The sequence below is a fragment of the Liolophura sinensis genome, chromosome 7 (assembly GCF_032854445.1).
Source record: "Liolophura sinensis isolate JHLJ2023 chromosome 7, CUHK_Ljap_v2, whole genome shotgun sequence".
NCBI classification, from domain to species: Eukaryota; Metazoa; Mollusca; class Polyplacophora; order Chitonida; family Chitonidae; genus Liolophura; species Liolophura sinensis.
In genome coordinates, this window is record NC_088301.1 from 56,880,410 (window position 1) to 56,896,782 (window position 16,373).

General features: G+C 41.0%; 2 protein-coding genes across 2 annotated transcripts; both read right to left on the reverse strand.

Moving 5' to 3' along the window:
• Positions 1 to 4,774: 4,774 nt before the first annotated feature.
• On the reverse strand, positions 4,775 to 14,096 carry LOC135471051 (amidase-like). Its single transcript, XM_064750100.1, has 11 exons — positions 13,641 to 14,096; positions 10,932 to 11,042; positions 10,211 to 10,337; positions 9,873 to 10,045; positions 9,609 to 9,748; positions 8,806 to 9,006; positions 8,109 to 8,183; positions 7,658 to 7,814; positions 7,097 to 7,159; positions 6,229 to 6,576; positions 4,775 to 5,938 (listed from the first exon to the last, which is right to left on the reverse strand). The coding sequence occupies exons 1-11, from the start codon at positions 13,654 to 13,656 to the stop codon at positions 5,730 to 5,732; spliced, it is 1,620 nt and encodes a 539-aa protein (XP_064606170.1). The 5' UTR covers positions 13,657 to 14,096; the 3' UTR covers positions 4,775 to 5,729.
• Positions 14,097 to 15,356: 1,260 nt separating this feature from the next.
• LOC135471053 (uncharacterized) lies at positions 15,357 to 16,025 on the reverse strand. Its single transcript, XM_064750101.1, has one exon. The coding sequence runs from the start codon at positions 16,023 to 16,025 to the stop codon at positions 15,357 to 15,359; it is 669 nt and encodes a 222-aa protein (XP_064606171.1).
• Between the last annotated feature and the right edge of the window lie 348 nt (positions 16,026 to 16,373).

The following is a 16,373-nucleotide window of genomic DNA, read 5'->3' on the forward strand; positions in this document are numbered from 1 at the left end:
GTGTACGGGACCAGGAGATAATAAATTGTAACTGTAGTATCTATAACACAGTGAAATATGACCAGCACATTATTTGGAAGAAACGACAGTTATTTTCCTTTTTATTGTATATGTTATACTGATTTTGTAGCGTTTTCGGAAACAATGCCCTAATTCCTTAGGTCCATAGTTCCAATTCCATACACTTCCCCCCATTTTTCATCTGAAAGACCTGCTGGAACTATAAAGAAATTTAGCCACAAACTTCAACATAGAGCAAAGGCGATGATTTGAGCATTTGTTTTGATAATCAGTTGTTATAGAAAAAATGAATTAAGAGCTTAAAAAATAAAGAATTTTTCATCTGATCTCAGAAGGTGTTTTGAAATCTCCCAACGGCTTATATAATTTGTACTCACAAAATTCACTCTTTCTCAAGAAATTATGGTATTTTGGATATTCCCCTGAATTTGTTTGGTACAAATTCCAGGTCTTCATGCACATTTCACTGGAGTGATGCACCGGTGAGATATTCTTGAGTATGGCGTAAAACACAATTCAAATAAATAAATACATAACTACAGTTGAAACTACAGTTTCCGTTCTTCACAGCGGTATTTGTGATAAATATATCTATTCCCAAGAAAAATAATCAAGTAAGGCACACTCCTAGAAATCTGAATTTATATAGTGTGTGGCTTCAGGTCACTCCCTTTTGAGAAATAGGGTTGAGCTTTCACAGTGCGAAACTAGGCTAATTTATAACGCGTTCAATCGTGCAGATGCGCTGGTATTTTAAATGAAGGCAGCTGAACAGGGCCTGTCAAACTAGCCAGACGTCTCGTGCTGAGAAGTTCTTCGACGGTGGTAGGCGACTTTTTTTTTACGCCGAACAACTGTCACATTTGCAGAGTCATCCTAAAATAGAAGCTATTTGAGGTCACAACTATCAAACCCGAAGCAATCTCGGTAATGAGCTTCATAGCCAAGAAGTGAATACTGCCTACACACCGTAACGAAGTTTACAGATTACACATGCCTACAGGGAAAGAGCCACGGAGGCGGTTGGCACGTTTGCGCATTTTAATGGTACACTCTCTGTATCATTCGGTCGATCAGTTGAAGTTTTAACATCCTTTCTGTTAACTTAAATTATTCACATTATTATCACTTGCCGGTTAGGTACTATTAATACCACATCCGACTTACCACATGCTGAGGTGGCATATTACAAAATTGCGGGTGTTTCATCATGCATAGAAATGGCTTGTTATTATGCAGTATATGTCATCCTGTACATGTCTTTGCTTGACAAGCCGAGTAACTTATGAGGTCTCTTAAGACAATCGCAACACCCAATTTCACAATGTGTGTACTGGTTAGGCAGGTGTGAAAGATGTTCGCATAATTTGCTGACTCGCCAGTTTATTCCAGTTGGAAAGAAATGGAAACAATATCTGAACACGAACGACATGTGAAACACTATACTCTGGAAAGGGATACATTAAAGTAAATGTACTTACCTTACACACTTGTTACACACACAACTTATAACAGGGCGACGTCCAGTACCTCAGCTTAACTTAGTTTCATGTCTTGGAGAACATGGAGAATGCAGTGGTCCTACGCTGTAAATTGTTAACCTAATTGAACAGCCATCATTCATTTTATATAGTCAGTAGATTAGTCAAAATGGGGAAAACATTTACAGTTTTATTTCTTAAAACGTTGAACCATCTTATTCTAGTATTTTAGTCAAGAATTTTGAAAATTAACACTCAGGCGGATGGTGGAAACTTTCCTATAGAGATCAATAAGCCTACCAGTCGACTGCAAGGAAACGATGAAACCAGTTATAATAGCTCTGAATCCACTACTGAATGGAGCTCGAACTATCGGAATATCCCCATATATCTAAGCATTGTATATGCAGTAATAAACACGGCATGAAAACACGGGTGCTGGTGAGGTAGATAAATATATAACTAGAACTGTGCTTGAAATTTAGCTGCGTTGCATGCATTGACAAGGAATTTTATATATCCTGTACTCAGCTGAGCTGTAAAGAGCCAAACAAAAAAAAGGTCGCGGTGTAATAATATTAACAAAAACTCACTGAAACCATTCCAAACCCCTGGGTCAGCATACGATGACTAGACGCTACCCCACTTTTATGTGATGGGCCATTGCGTGTACATCCCCATGTGGTGCATATGGTGTTGACTAAAGCCCGGCGCAGAGGAGAGCGCTATGTGCTTAGGAAAAAATCATTCGTGACACTTGCCTTTAGCACATAACTCTCGTCTGCGGCTACTTTTGCGGGTTACTGCTCAGGGAGGCAGTCAACTTCAACTAAGCAATTAACTGGTGTGCAACAGTAGTTATTGCAACAGATTCTGTTTTGGGATAAAGGCACCAGGGCCATTATGCTGCACTAGAGACCCCTGTGCTTGATAAGAAATGCTGAGATACAAGGGCTTCATTGAACATAATTCTTGAAGTGTAGAAGGAAAAGAATATATTAAAATAGAGTTGGGGTTGACAGGGAGGGTAGGCTTTTTACTCACTGGATCTAGACTTGATTTCCGAATCGCAATATGTGGGGCAGGAAACTGCAATCTTTCCAACAACCAACTGGCTCTCTTCGTTCAGGTCTTTTTAGCACAACCACTACTTGGTTGCTTCTTAGCTTCGGTATAACTATTTCTGAGTGCTGTGAGCTTAGCTTTCACCCATTCTTCTGAAACTTGAATTTACTAAAACCCTTCTATGATTAAACACACAACATATGCAAATGCTTATCCAAAAGTATAATCTTTTGCAATCACTACTATTGCACACCAGCTAATTGATTAATTGGAGCTGATAGCCGCCATGGGCAATATTTCAATTATAAGGAGATTGGTAGGTGCATGGAGATTTACGTTCTTAATGTAGCCATGACCGCAGGCTGATAACAAACCCGTGGGTTTTAGATTTAGGAATACAAGGATTACGAGTTTCACCAAGCTTGTTAGCTATTTCCTCGAGGGCCTTCGTCCTCTTATCCCTGTCTTTAAATTTAGGCGATCTAACGTCAGACAAACACGGATTGTCTGGCTATAATTCAACTAGCTTGTCCTCTAAAATAGCGTCTGCTATGAGGTCGCTAGGGACCGCCATGTTACAGATCATGTGACCACGACACCCCTGCTCATTCACGACTACTTGGAAAGAGATAGCTTTCGTTCGGCGCACACGGCTAGCCATCGTTCACGAATGACAGAAATTATCAAACACGTTAGACATTTGGCATAGCGTCTGGAAAGGTAAAAACTTAAAAGAAAAGTAGCCGCAGACGAGAGTTATGTGCTAAAGGCAAGTGTCACGAATGATTTTTTCCTAAGCACATAGCGCTCTCCTCTGCGCCGGGCTTTAGTCAACACCATATGCACCACATGGGGATGTACACGCAATGGCCCATCACATAAAAGTGGGGTAGCGTCTAGTCATCGTATGCTGACCCAGGGGTTTGGAATGGTTTCAGTGAGTTTTTGTTAATATTATTACACCGCGACCTTTTTTTTGTTTGGCTCTGTACAGCTCAGCTGAGTACAGGATATATAAAATTCCTTGTCAATGCATCCAACGCAGCTAAATTTCAAGCACAGTTCTAGTTATATATTTATCTACCTCACCAGCACCCGTGTTTTCATGCCGTGTTTATTACTGCATATACAATGCTTAGATATATGGGGATATTCCGATGGTTCGAGCTCCATTCAGTAGTGGATTCAGAGCTATTATAACTGGTTTCATCGTTTCCTTGCAGTCGACTGGTAGGCTTATTGATCTCTATAGGAAAGTTTCCACCATCCGCCTGAGTGTTAATTTTCAAAATTCTTGACTCAAAATACTAGAATAAGATGGTTCAACGTTTTAAGAAATAAAACTGTAAATGTTTTCCCCATTTTGACTAATCTACTGACTATATAAAATGAATGATGGCTGTTCAATTAGGTTAACAATTTACAGCGTAGGACCACTGCATTCTCCATGTTCTCCAAGACATGAAACTAAGTTAAGCTGAGGTACTGGACGTCGCCCTGTTATAAGTTGTGTGTATAACAAGTGTGTAAGGTAAGTACATTTACTTTAATGTATCCCTTTCCAGCGTATAGTGTTTCACATGTCGTTCGTGTTCAGATATTGTTTCCACTTCTTTCCAACTGGAATAAACTGGCGAGTCAGCAAATTATGCGAACATCTCTCACACCTGTCTAATCAGTACACAGACTGTGAAAATGGGCGTTGCGATTGCCTTAGATGATCGAAAATATTCTAAAACTCTGAGTTATGTGGCGTTGACAATACTTCAGATGGCGGTAGGAACGCAGGCATTCGTGATCCCAACCCTATATGTACCCCGAGACTTCCTGTGATCGAGAAGTGTCGGAAGACAGATGATACATCTCTGGTTTAGAATGATAAATTGATTGTCAGATTGGGGTTAGCATCGCTTCTCTACAATATTTCGGTGACATTATTGTAACACGCCGGACTCTATGCATACATATTTGTAGTGCTGTCTCACCGGAATACCATACCAAGAAATATCTGTGGCGATAGAAAGATGGACAACTCATGACAATGAGGTCAACGCATGACCCACGCTTGTAGAGCTATGGGAAAGAAGGAGAAATCAATCGTATAGTCTACACGGATACATGCCCATCAGATGTGCAGCACCTATTACTTCTTCGGAATAAACAGAAATTACACACTTTTAAGTAAGATGCAGAGGAAATTTATTCAAAATGGAACTGTATCCAACATTGTTTGGTATGTGAGATTTACATCCGGTAACATATTTTCTGTACACATAAGAAAGCCTGGACATTTATAGGTTCACACATGTGTTTCTAAGGCATTTCTTCGGAAAATGTATCAAACAACTAAGTGCATAGCTATACAGCCAATCACTGATCTTGTTATGTATGCAGGCCTATAGATGATTGGAATTATTAGAGTATTTGTTTTCGATATATATTCTTTCAACCATCAAATGCGTCTTGATCAGTACGAAAATCTAAATATTTTTTTATATAAAATACCTCCTCTGTTTTGTGTATGCTTCCTAACTTATCCAGTGATAACAACCTAAATATACAACGTCAGAGAGTATTTAAAGGAGAAGAAAACTTAAATATCAAACAAATACTATTGAAAACAGTATGCATTTCCTCGCAGTTGCATGTCATAAAAAATTCTAATATGTACCTCAAGTTGATAAATTGTGAATAAAGTCAGCACTAAAATCCGCTGTGGGCGACCCCATTTTGCCTAAGAACTACTCCTGAAGTCTTCTGTGTTTGGAGGAGAATTCCCGTCGGAAACCGCCGAAGTGCAGTTCGTACATTTCCGGTAGAACTCTTCTTCCCAGAAGGTAGTGAACAAGTGCAGTTCGTTTTCCGCTTGACGATCGGGAAACCGTAATGTTGGACATAGGATCCGAGTTTAGACGAACCAGCCTGCAGTTTTAACGACTCTCACTGGCTGAGAGGCAACACCCACAGCATAAATTGCAGGGTGTTAAAGATGGAGGACGAGATGGACTCAGCCATTTATGCCAGCTTTGCCGTTTTCAGGCTTTACGTTTGTGGCGAGGAAAAAACGACAAATTATGCAGCAGGCACCACCAGATAGAAAAAATGTGCTCTTTTCAGCCTATAGTATCATTTTTTCTCCTTTAATACTAATTTGGTACAAATTCACTTCTTTGTTCCCTTTGTTTTGTCCCTGAGTCTTTCAAAGGCGTATGCCACCTGTAAGACGGTTGCGTCATCGAAGCTTCTGCCAGTTATCATCATCCCGATGGGAAGTCCATTGGAATGACCCGCATTGACTGACAGAGAAGGGTGACCACTTATGTTAAACGGCGCTGTGTTTGGAATGAGAGAGAGGCTCACAGAAATTCGCTCTGAAAGAGAAGTAACAAAGCAATAATTGTGTAACTGAATAACCACTCAGGATAAACATTCAAACACACTTGTAAGTATCACTGGCAAAGGAAGAATAAACAATTCAGTCCCTTCCGAATTCCTTATAACAAAACCATTCTGATTCGGTATACAGAGACGTGAGTTCGATATTCCACTTCAGAGTCAATGCCCGAATATTGCGACCAACAATCAAATTTTACACAGCCGTCCAATTTGAAACAATGCTGTGTCATATTTAAGTGACATGTAAGTTACAATGTACACTCACCAGCCACTGTGATGTCATCGCGTGGTATTTTGGGAGCTTTGTATGGAATAGTGGGCATAATGAGTACATCGTAATCTGCAAGCGCCTTGTTGTATTCGTTAGTCAACCACCTTCCCAAGTTCTGAGCTTTAGCATAAAACCGTCCATGGTAGTCCTTCGTCATATAATCCGCTAGTATCATACGTGAGCGAACCCCTTCCGAGTAGTCCAGAGACCGTGTGGCGCAGGCTTGGCCAAGTTTGTCCAGGAGCGAGGGAAAATGTTGGCCTTTCCATCCGACAGAATACGCTGAAATGTATGATGCATAGATACAGTTCACGGTCAACAAGACAAACACCAGCAAGTAAAAGAGATGTGATTATTACAGCATGTAAGCCGTAAAGTAGGCTACACTTCCGAGTCGTACCAGGTTACGGCTGTAAAGCACTATCCTATTTCTAACCGTTTCGCTTGTTCACATGCTGTTGCTTTAAGCATATCGCTGGCGTATTTCTGTGCCTAGGCTGAAAACATGTCTGTATTGGCCACATAACGACAAAACCACTAAAACATAAAACATCGCTGCAATTAATTCATTGATTATAGCAATATTTTATGTTTTGGTCGTCTACTTAGTTAAGGTTGGTAAATTGTATTGCGAAGAGGTTGAAGAAATAGAGTATAACTAAAAAGAGTAGGATAGTGCACCGCAATGGCAGGATAACGTAGTATCGTTTTATTAATTTATGGTTTAATAAGGATCGTCACAAGCTTGGTATACTACCACAAGAATCCTGAAAAAAACACAGAAGATTGCATGTCTAATAGTTTAGTAATTTCATTTCATAATAAACCAAAACTCTTTATGGTGTTTTTGTCCACATTGTACCATTGTCAGATATCATCGTTTGGTAAGCTCCCTCGAAGCCAATCGGCGTCCAGATATGAATACCTGTAAGAATACAAGACGCACAAAATTATCACAACTACACATGTTTATAGTTCAAATTAGTTTGGCAAATGTGTGCACACGTCATTGACAAATATGCAGATCACTTATCTTAAACTGAAAGGCATGAACACTACACATAATGGAAATGGAAATAATAATAATTGAATGATGTGTATGGCGTGGAGAGTGATGAACACTTCTGCCTTCGTTGGCAGCGCTCGATAGATCGAAAATCTGCTTATTTAGGCTACATATGGTCAAGAGTGACCAATCCCACACACCAGTCACTGGTTGCCTTCACTGTAATTAGTTTTTTGACTGGGGACTCAATGTATTTCAAGTTAATTGAATTATATATAATGGCACAGATCCAACAGAAAACCACAGCCCTTCGGCAGGTAACTAGCAAATCTCTCGTCTCGTCTCTTCCTTAAAAGTCCACTTCTATCGAACGAAATGGAAACTTATGTACTTAATATGAAGTTAAATATTTTCCACCGTCTTTGTGAGCGGGTATGCTGACTTCCTCCACTGCAGCCCCGGCTCCTATCAGCATTTTAGCAGCGGCCCGTACAATGTCATTCACATCCTGTTCGCAGATCTCGAAGCCTTCCTTTACCAGGCCAACTCGCTTACCAGATAGGTCTTCGGACAACTTGGGTAAATAAAATGGAATGTTAAAAAGCAAAGAGACACTATATACATACAGCACATTTTTGGAGACACAAGAAAATAGATATTTTCCGATGCAAACACACTAACATTCCCTTATTACTTCGAATTCGCATGTGTTGAGTATGTCTCATGCCTAAGATTTCGTATATTGCTCATGCATAGTCCTGCCAAAAAAAAACCCCCAGTAAACATCAAAGAAAGTTTGGATATATTCATTACGTTTATATAAAAACGCGAATATCATGCCTCAGCAGGTTTGTAAAAGTGCTCTTACAAGCTTGGTGTATTCAGGAACCGTCGTGTTGGGGTGCTGTCGTGGGTCACGTCCATCATCATACCCAGCCAAAACCTGCACACAAAAATTACACGATTATTGTTCCGGAACAGATTTGTAAAGGCGTGTATTGTAGTGATCCATGACTTCTATTTCAGGTCAGTGAGCTTCCGGAATGTCTGGGTGAACAGACGTCATAGTGCCATTCTCTACCAGACTTGGAGCCAAAACAGGGGCTACAGGACGCATGGGAAGTAAAACCAGAGGAGCGATGACAGTGACTGTGTAATAACTACAAATGTTCGCGTGTAATCGGTGAAATACGGCCCCTTGTCTCTCTTCATGGGAGTATCTGGAGACAAACTACAAGTATCTCCTGGTTGAGTTGCATCCAAAACTTGATAGGCCTATAAACGAGAGCTTAAGATGCGAATCAACTCAACTCGTCGAAGGCAGTTGCTCGTATAGTCACATACTGAACTTTAACTAGCCCCTGGGGCGATAAGTATCGTCGTTTAAACGAGCGCTTACGACCTCACGAAACCGTCAAATTGAATTGAGCTGAGTCTTAAGCTCCGGCGTATGCCGAACTTAAGGGTGATATATACGCAGTAACTGGTGATAAAATTTGACGGCAAATTTCTTAACTTTTTACTTGAAATGATGCAAAATGCCATCACCCATTCAAGCCACTCACCTCTAACATCAAGGCACAATCATAGACTGATCTTGCCATCGGTCCGCAATGGTCTATTGTCATGTCTATTGGCATACACCCTGTGTACGGCACGAGACCGTATGTCGGCTTTAGTCCCACAATGCCACACCAACAAGCCGGAAGTCTGATGGAACCACTTTGGTCACCACCGGAAGCCAGGTCGATTTCGCCAGTGGCCAACTATAAACAAAAAAAAAAAACATAGTGAAGCCTTGTAACCCATGCAAATGTGAGGTGGTTGAAATGAATTATACCGTCCATGCTAACAATTTCAAGTAAAAATGTAGCTTTATGTCGGCGGCATGACAAAGGAAATAGAATGTTGCAAAGGACTGCCAGGTGAAGGTCATTATCGAAGCAGGAGATTCGCATGGCATCATTTATAAATGCATAGCTATACATATTCCCCCCCGGTTAGCACGCTAGCGCAGCATAATGAGCCAGGAGCCTCTCACCAATGCGGTCGCTGTGAGTTCAAGTCCAGCTCATGCTAGCTTCCTCTCCGATCGTAGGTGGGAAGGTCTTCCAGCAACCTGCGGATGGTCGTGGGTTTCCCCGGGCTGTGCCCTGTTACCTCCCACCATAATGCTGGCCGCCGTCGTATAAGTGAAATATTCTTAAGTACGGCGTAAAACACCACTCAAATAAATAAATATATATATATATATATCAAAATCATTTTTGAAAGCAATATATATATATATATATATATATATATATATATATATATATATATATATATATATTGCTTTCAAAAATGATTTTGATTTAGATCTACGAACCAGAACAGCGCTCCCTGAACTTGAACCAGAAGTCAGGTGGTCTTTCTTTGCAGGGTTTAATACGGGTGCCATAGCGTTGTTGAAACCACCTGCACTCAAACATACATCCTCACAAGCCGTTTTGCCGATGATATGTCCTCCTAAAATAGATCCAAAATGTATGACATTTATGGTAGCGATCGTATATAGGTGTATGTGTTCGGCGACTTCGAAGTAGAAAACGATATTAAATTCACAGGAATTGCTTTGTGCTAGGGCCCTCACCAGCATCCAAGATCCTTGTTACTATGGTGGCATCAAACTCAGGAACGTAACCTTCCATTATCTTAGAGCCGTTCATCATCGGGACTCCCGCCACAGCCGTGTTATCTTTGATCCCCACTCGTTTACCAGACAGTTTACCTGTAGCGGCACCTTTGATGTCACACTTGTAATACCTGGAAAACCAAGAATGAAAAATAAAATTAATGTATACTCACGTTCATCCACAAATTCATGTCATACTTTTTTCAAGTGACTTTTGCAGTATCGTTTAAATTGTAAATATAATGGGAACAATTTATCCAGTTTCTTAAAGTATTTGATAAAATTTGGGTGTGTACCAAGCATTGTGGGTGTTCTCTTCCGGTTTTGGGCGGTAACCAGGAGTTCTCGGATATCTGACTGGAAGGGCTGGTTCCACCAGCTCGTGGACCCTTTGGTAGGATTTCAATGACTCTCTGTAATGAGCTGCGAACAGAGATGGTCAAAACTTAATTCTGACCTTGGAGAAACATTAGAAAGTATAGCATATAACAGATTTAGCATTACGCGTGCAGCTTAAATTCGCCATGGAAGTTTATGCCGTATGTTTATGTGTAACTGCTTTATAAATACATGAAATGTAGGTGCCACGACATGTATTTACAGGTAGTACCTTTAGTCTATCATGCACATATATATAGTCTGTGTATGATGGGCATACCATTATTAACCAAATGTAGCTAATCCATTAACTAAATCTCTCTATACTTTATGCTTTCTTGAGCCAGGGGCAGCGGAACCACTCGTAAAGTAGGCGGGAGATGGACGGCGGATGGGCATGTAGCTAAGTATCAATTTAAGGGAAGAGTCTACGGGTCTGCACGTGGGTCTTCGCTTCAGGAGCACCGCAGAGCAGGTATTCAACTGATATATTCTCTGAAAAGTCGGAAATAATTTCAGAACTAAATTCCCAGCGGATTACTATGTGTGAGAAGGTTGCGTTAGCAAGTTGCTCTTATGCCTGTATCTTTCCTTTCGTGTCACGCACACCATTGGCCTACATTTTTGCTCTGTATTTACCTGTATAAACGTCGATTTCCTCCGAAGAACAGCCCAAGTTCAAAGAGTCGGCTATTTCCTTCACTTTCTCTTTGGATAATGGATGGACTGCCGGTGAGTGCCACAGATCTGCTGAAATATGCACACAAATAAATATGTAGAAAGAATATAGCTGGACGGGTTTTAGTTTGAAACAGGTATTGCTCCCTCTGTCCTTTTCTCCATCTATATACATATGTCTTTGTAGAAAGAATTTCCATGGAACTACTTAAGGGAGCAGTACTCTCTCCTTCTATCTATATATGCATATATCTGGTCTTGCATGGAGAAAGGTTTTGGAAATCCGAAAGCCTAATTGGAACAACTGAAGCATTGTATTGCATCAGTTGTTTAAGTTTATACTCGAGTGTAGATTATATTATATGAAACAGTCTGAGAGTTTCATTGTACTCACTGGTCGAGGGTGTTCAGTGGTGTTCACATATCGTGCTAGTTAGTTTTAGCTAGTTTAGTTTCTTTGAAGAGCTACGAAGTTTGACAAGTGTTGGTCATACAATTACGTCATGCAGCATGTACAGCGTGCATCAAAGGACGTGATCGTTCAACATTCCACGCCTACATAAGTGTAGGTCCAAGATGTGTAAAAGTACGTCATACCGTAACGCTGCTATGCCTGCGGACTATCGCTACAGCTACACAAAAACAACGAGGTATGACAGAAAATAACGAAAAGTACACTGCACGCAAAAAATTCCATGGATTCTTCATCGTATAGAGTTGGTGCATGTACGACCCGTATAGTCTATTAACGTCAGCTCTCCTGAAGGTAAACAAATACGTTCGTTTTACGCCTGGATTCATCTTCTGTGGGGGAGATTGTTTTGTGAAATGCACTTCATCGCTTAGGTATAATTATTCCGTAAAATGTGGTCCTACATAAACAGAGCCATTCTAGCCTAAGGTGCTCTGTGTATGAGACTCATTTGCAACGCACTAGCGATTATCACGGGGGGGGGGGGGGGGGGGAAGAGCCCAGAATGCATCAGATTTAGGGTAGGGAACATTTACCGTCGTTCATACGTGCATTAAAACTTCTCAAGCACAAGCTGGCGTCAACCAAGTTCTGGCGTCAACCAAGTTCTGAAATTAACAAACCTTTTCTGAGACGCCCAACCAAAAGGGTCCATGGTAATCACACCTGTTCAAGACAAATTATAATCACATTATCCGCGCCTCATACCATAGCTACACCGTGAGCTCGCCATATGTTGTCAATTTGTGTGACTGTCATGTTCTATGTTTGCTTGGGTCAACCTGAGAACAGGTTTTAGGGACACTCGGTTGAGGTCGATTCATGCCATAGGGAAGTTTTAACGCGTTTGTGATCAGCGGTAAAGAGGTGAATCTTACCATTACTTTTAACTTTCAACGGACAGATCTTTTTTGAGAAGATTTCATTATTGATTTTGATTTTGAACACTTCTTTTACCTTTATATTTTATATATGGACCAAATATATTGCCGTCACAAAATGCACACTTTTGAAAAAATACAAAATAGGCCTAATTAAAATGTTTTGTGATACTATCAGTGAAGATATACATTATGCATGTATTTAATGTTTCCATGTAGTTATACATGTAGGCCTATATCTCAGTTCAACAGTATACGGAATGAGTGACCATCACAGAGACACATCAAACAAAAGCTAGGGTAGGTATGATAACACTGAAGTGACCTGGTGTCAGAATAATTCGCATGATGATAATCTAGTATGTGTCACAAATGTTGTAGCCTGTCACTGTAAGGTCATTTAATGTGTTACAAAAATTCATTTAAAGGCAACAGTTGGCAAACGTGAATGTGCGCGTAAAATCTTGGTCTCTATGCAGCTTGCAGTGGGAACAGTCCCATGCAGTCGATTATCTGGACTGGTTGGTATCGGTAGCAATCACGGCAATAATATAAGCGCTTATCAGGATGTATGGCCTTTTCCATCCACTATGTAGTGACCAACGCTTACCATAAAGCGGGGCCCAGAATATTCTCAATCTGAGCGCCTTGGTGGCCTTATGGATGGTTTGTCTGGAACATTAAGTAGGCCTACTGTGTTCTCCAATTGATGACTTGCACACGCGGCCATGTTGGACCTCTAACATAAATTCATGCTCCACTGCACATTGAGAAAGACAGAAACCAGGATATACTTCTTACTGGTTAAGAAGTCTGTTGTCTGAGTCATGCTAAAATTTATTCTGTTTATATTATAACTCAATATTGGGTAATATTCAACATAATACCCCGTTAGCCTAATAGAATCGTTATGTTGAATTAATAGTCCGTGTGTTTCATTTAACAGAATAATCTACTGAAATATAACAGTTATAGTATATTTCAGTTTCACTCAGAAAACAGAATTTCTGTTAAATTTAATAGATTATTTTTTTTGAGAGTATGTAGGCTATGTATAGCCCTGTACTTGATTGTGAGAATATATGTACATTTCCTGACTCCTGATGCACACCGTTATATGAACAGTAGTCTTAAGCATGGTTTAACGCGATGAGGATGGGTTCCACTGGTTCTGTATAGAGCTATCGTAGATCAGCTAGGCTTACAGGTATAATATGCAAGCATCCGCAAGGATTGAGTGCATACACGGCGTATAAGTCCAGCACAGAATTGCTTGAATAAGTATATAAAAAAAGAGCTAAATTCTGTATGCCTTACCTTTTCTATCACCCATTCTTGTTGATTTGCTTCCAAATGGTAGTTGACTTGTGAGTGAATGCCGCAGATCGTAGTTCTCAGTCAGTCTTCCGCATGCACACAGAGTACGACCACTCAGCGGTGATAATATGTCAACCAGCAGCACGCCTCAGCGCATGCAAATGAACTGTTTACAAACGCCTATGGCGTGCTTCATTCTATAGAGTTTCGACAGTGATAATTTGTGCCTGTTTGGGACCACATATAGGTTGTATCAGTGAGATGCCCTTTTCAAATAAGCCGCCATTAAAAATCATCTGGTGACAATCTCTATCTTTATACTGTGTGTAGCGTGTTGGTGTGGTTGGGCGACATGTATTCATAAACGCTATATACAGTGGTATGCATGGTGGTTAATAACTCAATACCAAGTGCCATGCACTATACATTCTTGAAATACCATAAGGAAATGAAGAGACACAGAATCGTATGGGAGGGTGGGGGGGGGGGGGGGAGACGACAGAATGTCCTCTTTTTTTATTGTTACGTGAGCCTAACATATAGATATAATGTTTATAGCATTTGTTTGATTTGTTTGATTGGTCTTTTACGCCGTACTCAAGAATATTTCACTTATACGATGGCGGTCAGCATTATGGTGGGGGGAAACCGGGTAGAGCCCGGACGAAAACCACGACCATCCGCAGGATGCGTGCAGGCCTTCCCACGTACGTGTTTATAGTAGGCATGTAACACAAAAAAACTATGGAACAAATATCTTGGAAAGTTTATCAAATCTCTAAGAAAAATTAAAACACATCTTGACTGCTTGTCCCTGAAGTTCAATAAAACTGACTGAGTATATATAATACAAACTGTACCTCTTCATACATGTATGTGAAATGAATATCAAACCATAGGCTTTCAAACTTTGAAACAAGAAAAAAAACGTATTGTTATCACTGAACACTGTCACTGTCACTCATAGTCTTAGTTGGTGATAAAGTCCTTCAAATAGGTTGGTTGTTTGCTGATTCGGTTGGATCGTCTCAGGAAGGGCGCTGAGGACTGGCCTAGAGCAGACTTGGGCGGACCTGCTTGCTGAGTAGTTGCATTGCTCGGGCAGTGTCACCGGTACAGTGTTGCGCTTTGTGGATTGTTGCCTTTGGGGGCTGGTGCATGTCACAGGTTCACTGGTTTTCCTCAGCTGGTGTCGATTCCTACGAAAAATGCCGTCAGATGTAACGACCTCGTGTGATCTTTCATCGAGACGCCTGGTCACGGTGGCTTTGCACCATTTAATGTATAGACGCATACGTACATCACATTCATGTAACACGGGTAAGTCGCGCGCAGTACGATTGTAGCACTTGGCCTGTTTGCTCTGCTGGGCCTTTAGAAGGTTTTTCTCCGGTTTTGGTCTGTTTGTAGATCTCGGCGCAAGTAAGTTTCTTGTGGTTGGGAGCAACGTCCTGGTTCGCCGATTTATTAGGCGTTGAGCTGGGCTGCTTCCAATGCTTTATGTGGGTGTGTTTCGGAAATCGAGTAGTGTCAGGAACTGGTCAGTTCGAACCCTTTGCCTTGCGAAGAAGTAGTTTCGCTGATTTTACTGCAGACTCGGCTTTTCCATTACTCTGCTGATGGGCGTGGCTGACCATTAAATGTTCGAAATCCCATATCTTAGAGAATTCATGGAAGTTAGCAGAATTGAATTGTGGTCCTGGGTCACTCACGACTTCACATGGAATACCATAGCGGGCAAAATGCATCTTGAGTGCCTGAGAGGTCTGTGCCTATCTTTTGCCATGGACGGCCTGGGAGATCATGGGACAAGTGTGTCTCTTTAGGTTCGTTCATATCAAATTTTCTACAAGTCTCAAAGGTAGAGATGTATTCTCTCAGTTCTGTGGACATTCCTGGCCAGAAAACACATTTGTGTGCCCGTCTGAGACAGCCATCTGTACTGATGTGTGAAGAATGTATGACCTTTATTATGTTTGACGGCAAACTGATCGGTATGAAGAGGCGTTCACCCTTGAACAGGAGACCGTTTTGGGCCATTAGCTCATCTCTGATGTGGAAATAAGGGTTTAACTGAACTGGAAGGCGATCCTTCTTTTCCGGCCATCCACGCAAGATTATGTCTTTCACCTGTCGCAAGACTTCGTCATTTTCAGTTGCGATGTGGATTTGACGCAGTCGCTCCTCCCTAATGGGCAGAAAAGACATCATGTTTACTGTCTCAAACTCACTTTGTGAATTGCCAGATTTAGGCAGAAATGCTCGAGAGAGCATATCAGCAATGTACATCTCCTTACCTTTGAAGTAATGGACTTCATTGTCATATTGTTGAGCACGAAGTAACATCCCTTGGAGCCCTTTGGGTGCTTTGTCGAGAGGTTTCATTAGAATTGCCTCTAGTGGTTTATGGTCGCTGTGAACTAGTGTGTGTCGACCATATGTGTACTGGTGAAATTCCTTTTCTAATTGAGCATATCTGGTCTCGGTATCCGCCAATGTTAACTTACGGGTTTCCCATTTTGGAGTAAGGTCGAACCAAGGCCTGTATCACTGGCGTCACATTGGATAACAAGTTCATTGTCCGGGTGTAGAAAGTTAACAGAGACGCTTCAGTTACTAGTCATTTGACTTCGTCAAAAGCTCTCTGCTGTGCTTCCGGCCAGTTCCACGAAACATCTTTGCGAGTTAACTGTCGAATCGGTTCCATTATTGCGGAAAACTTTGGCAGAAACT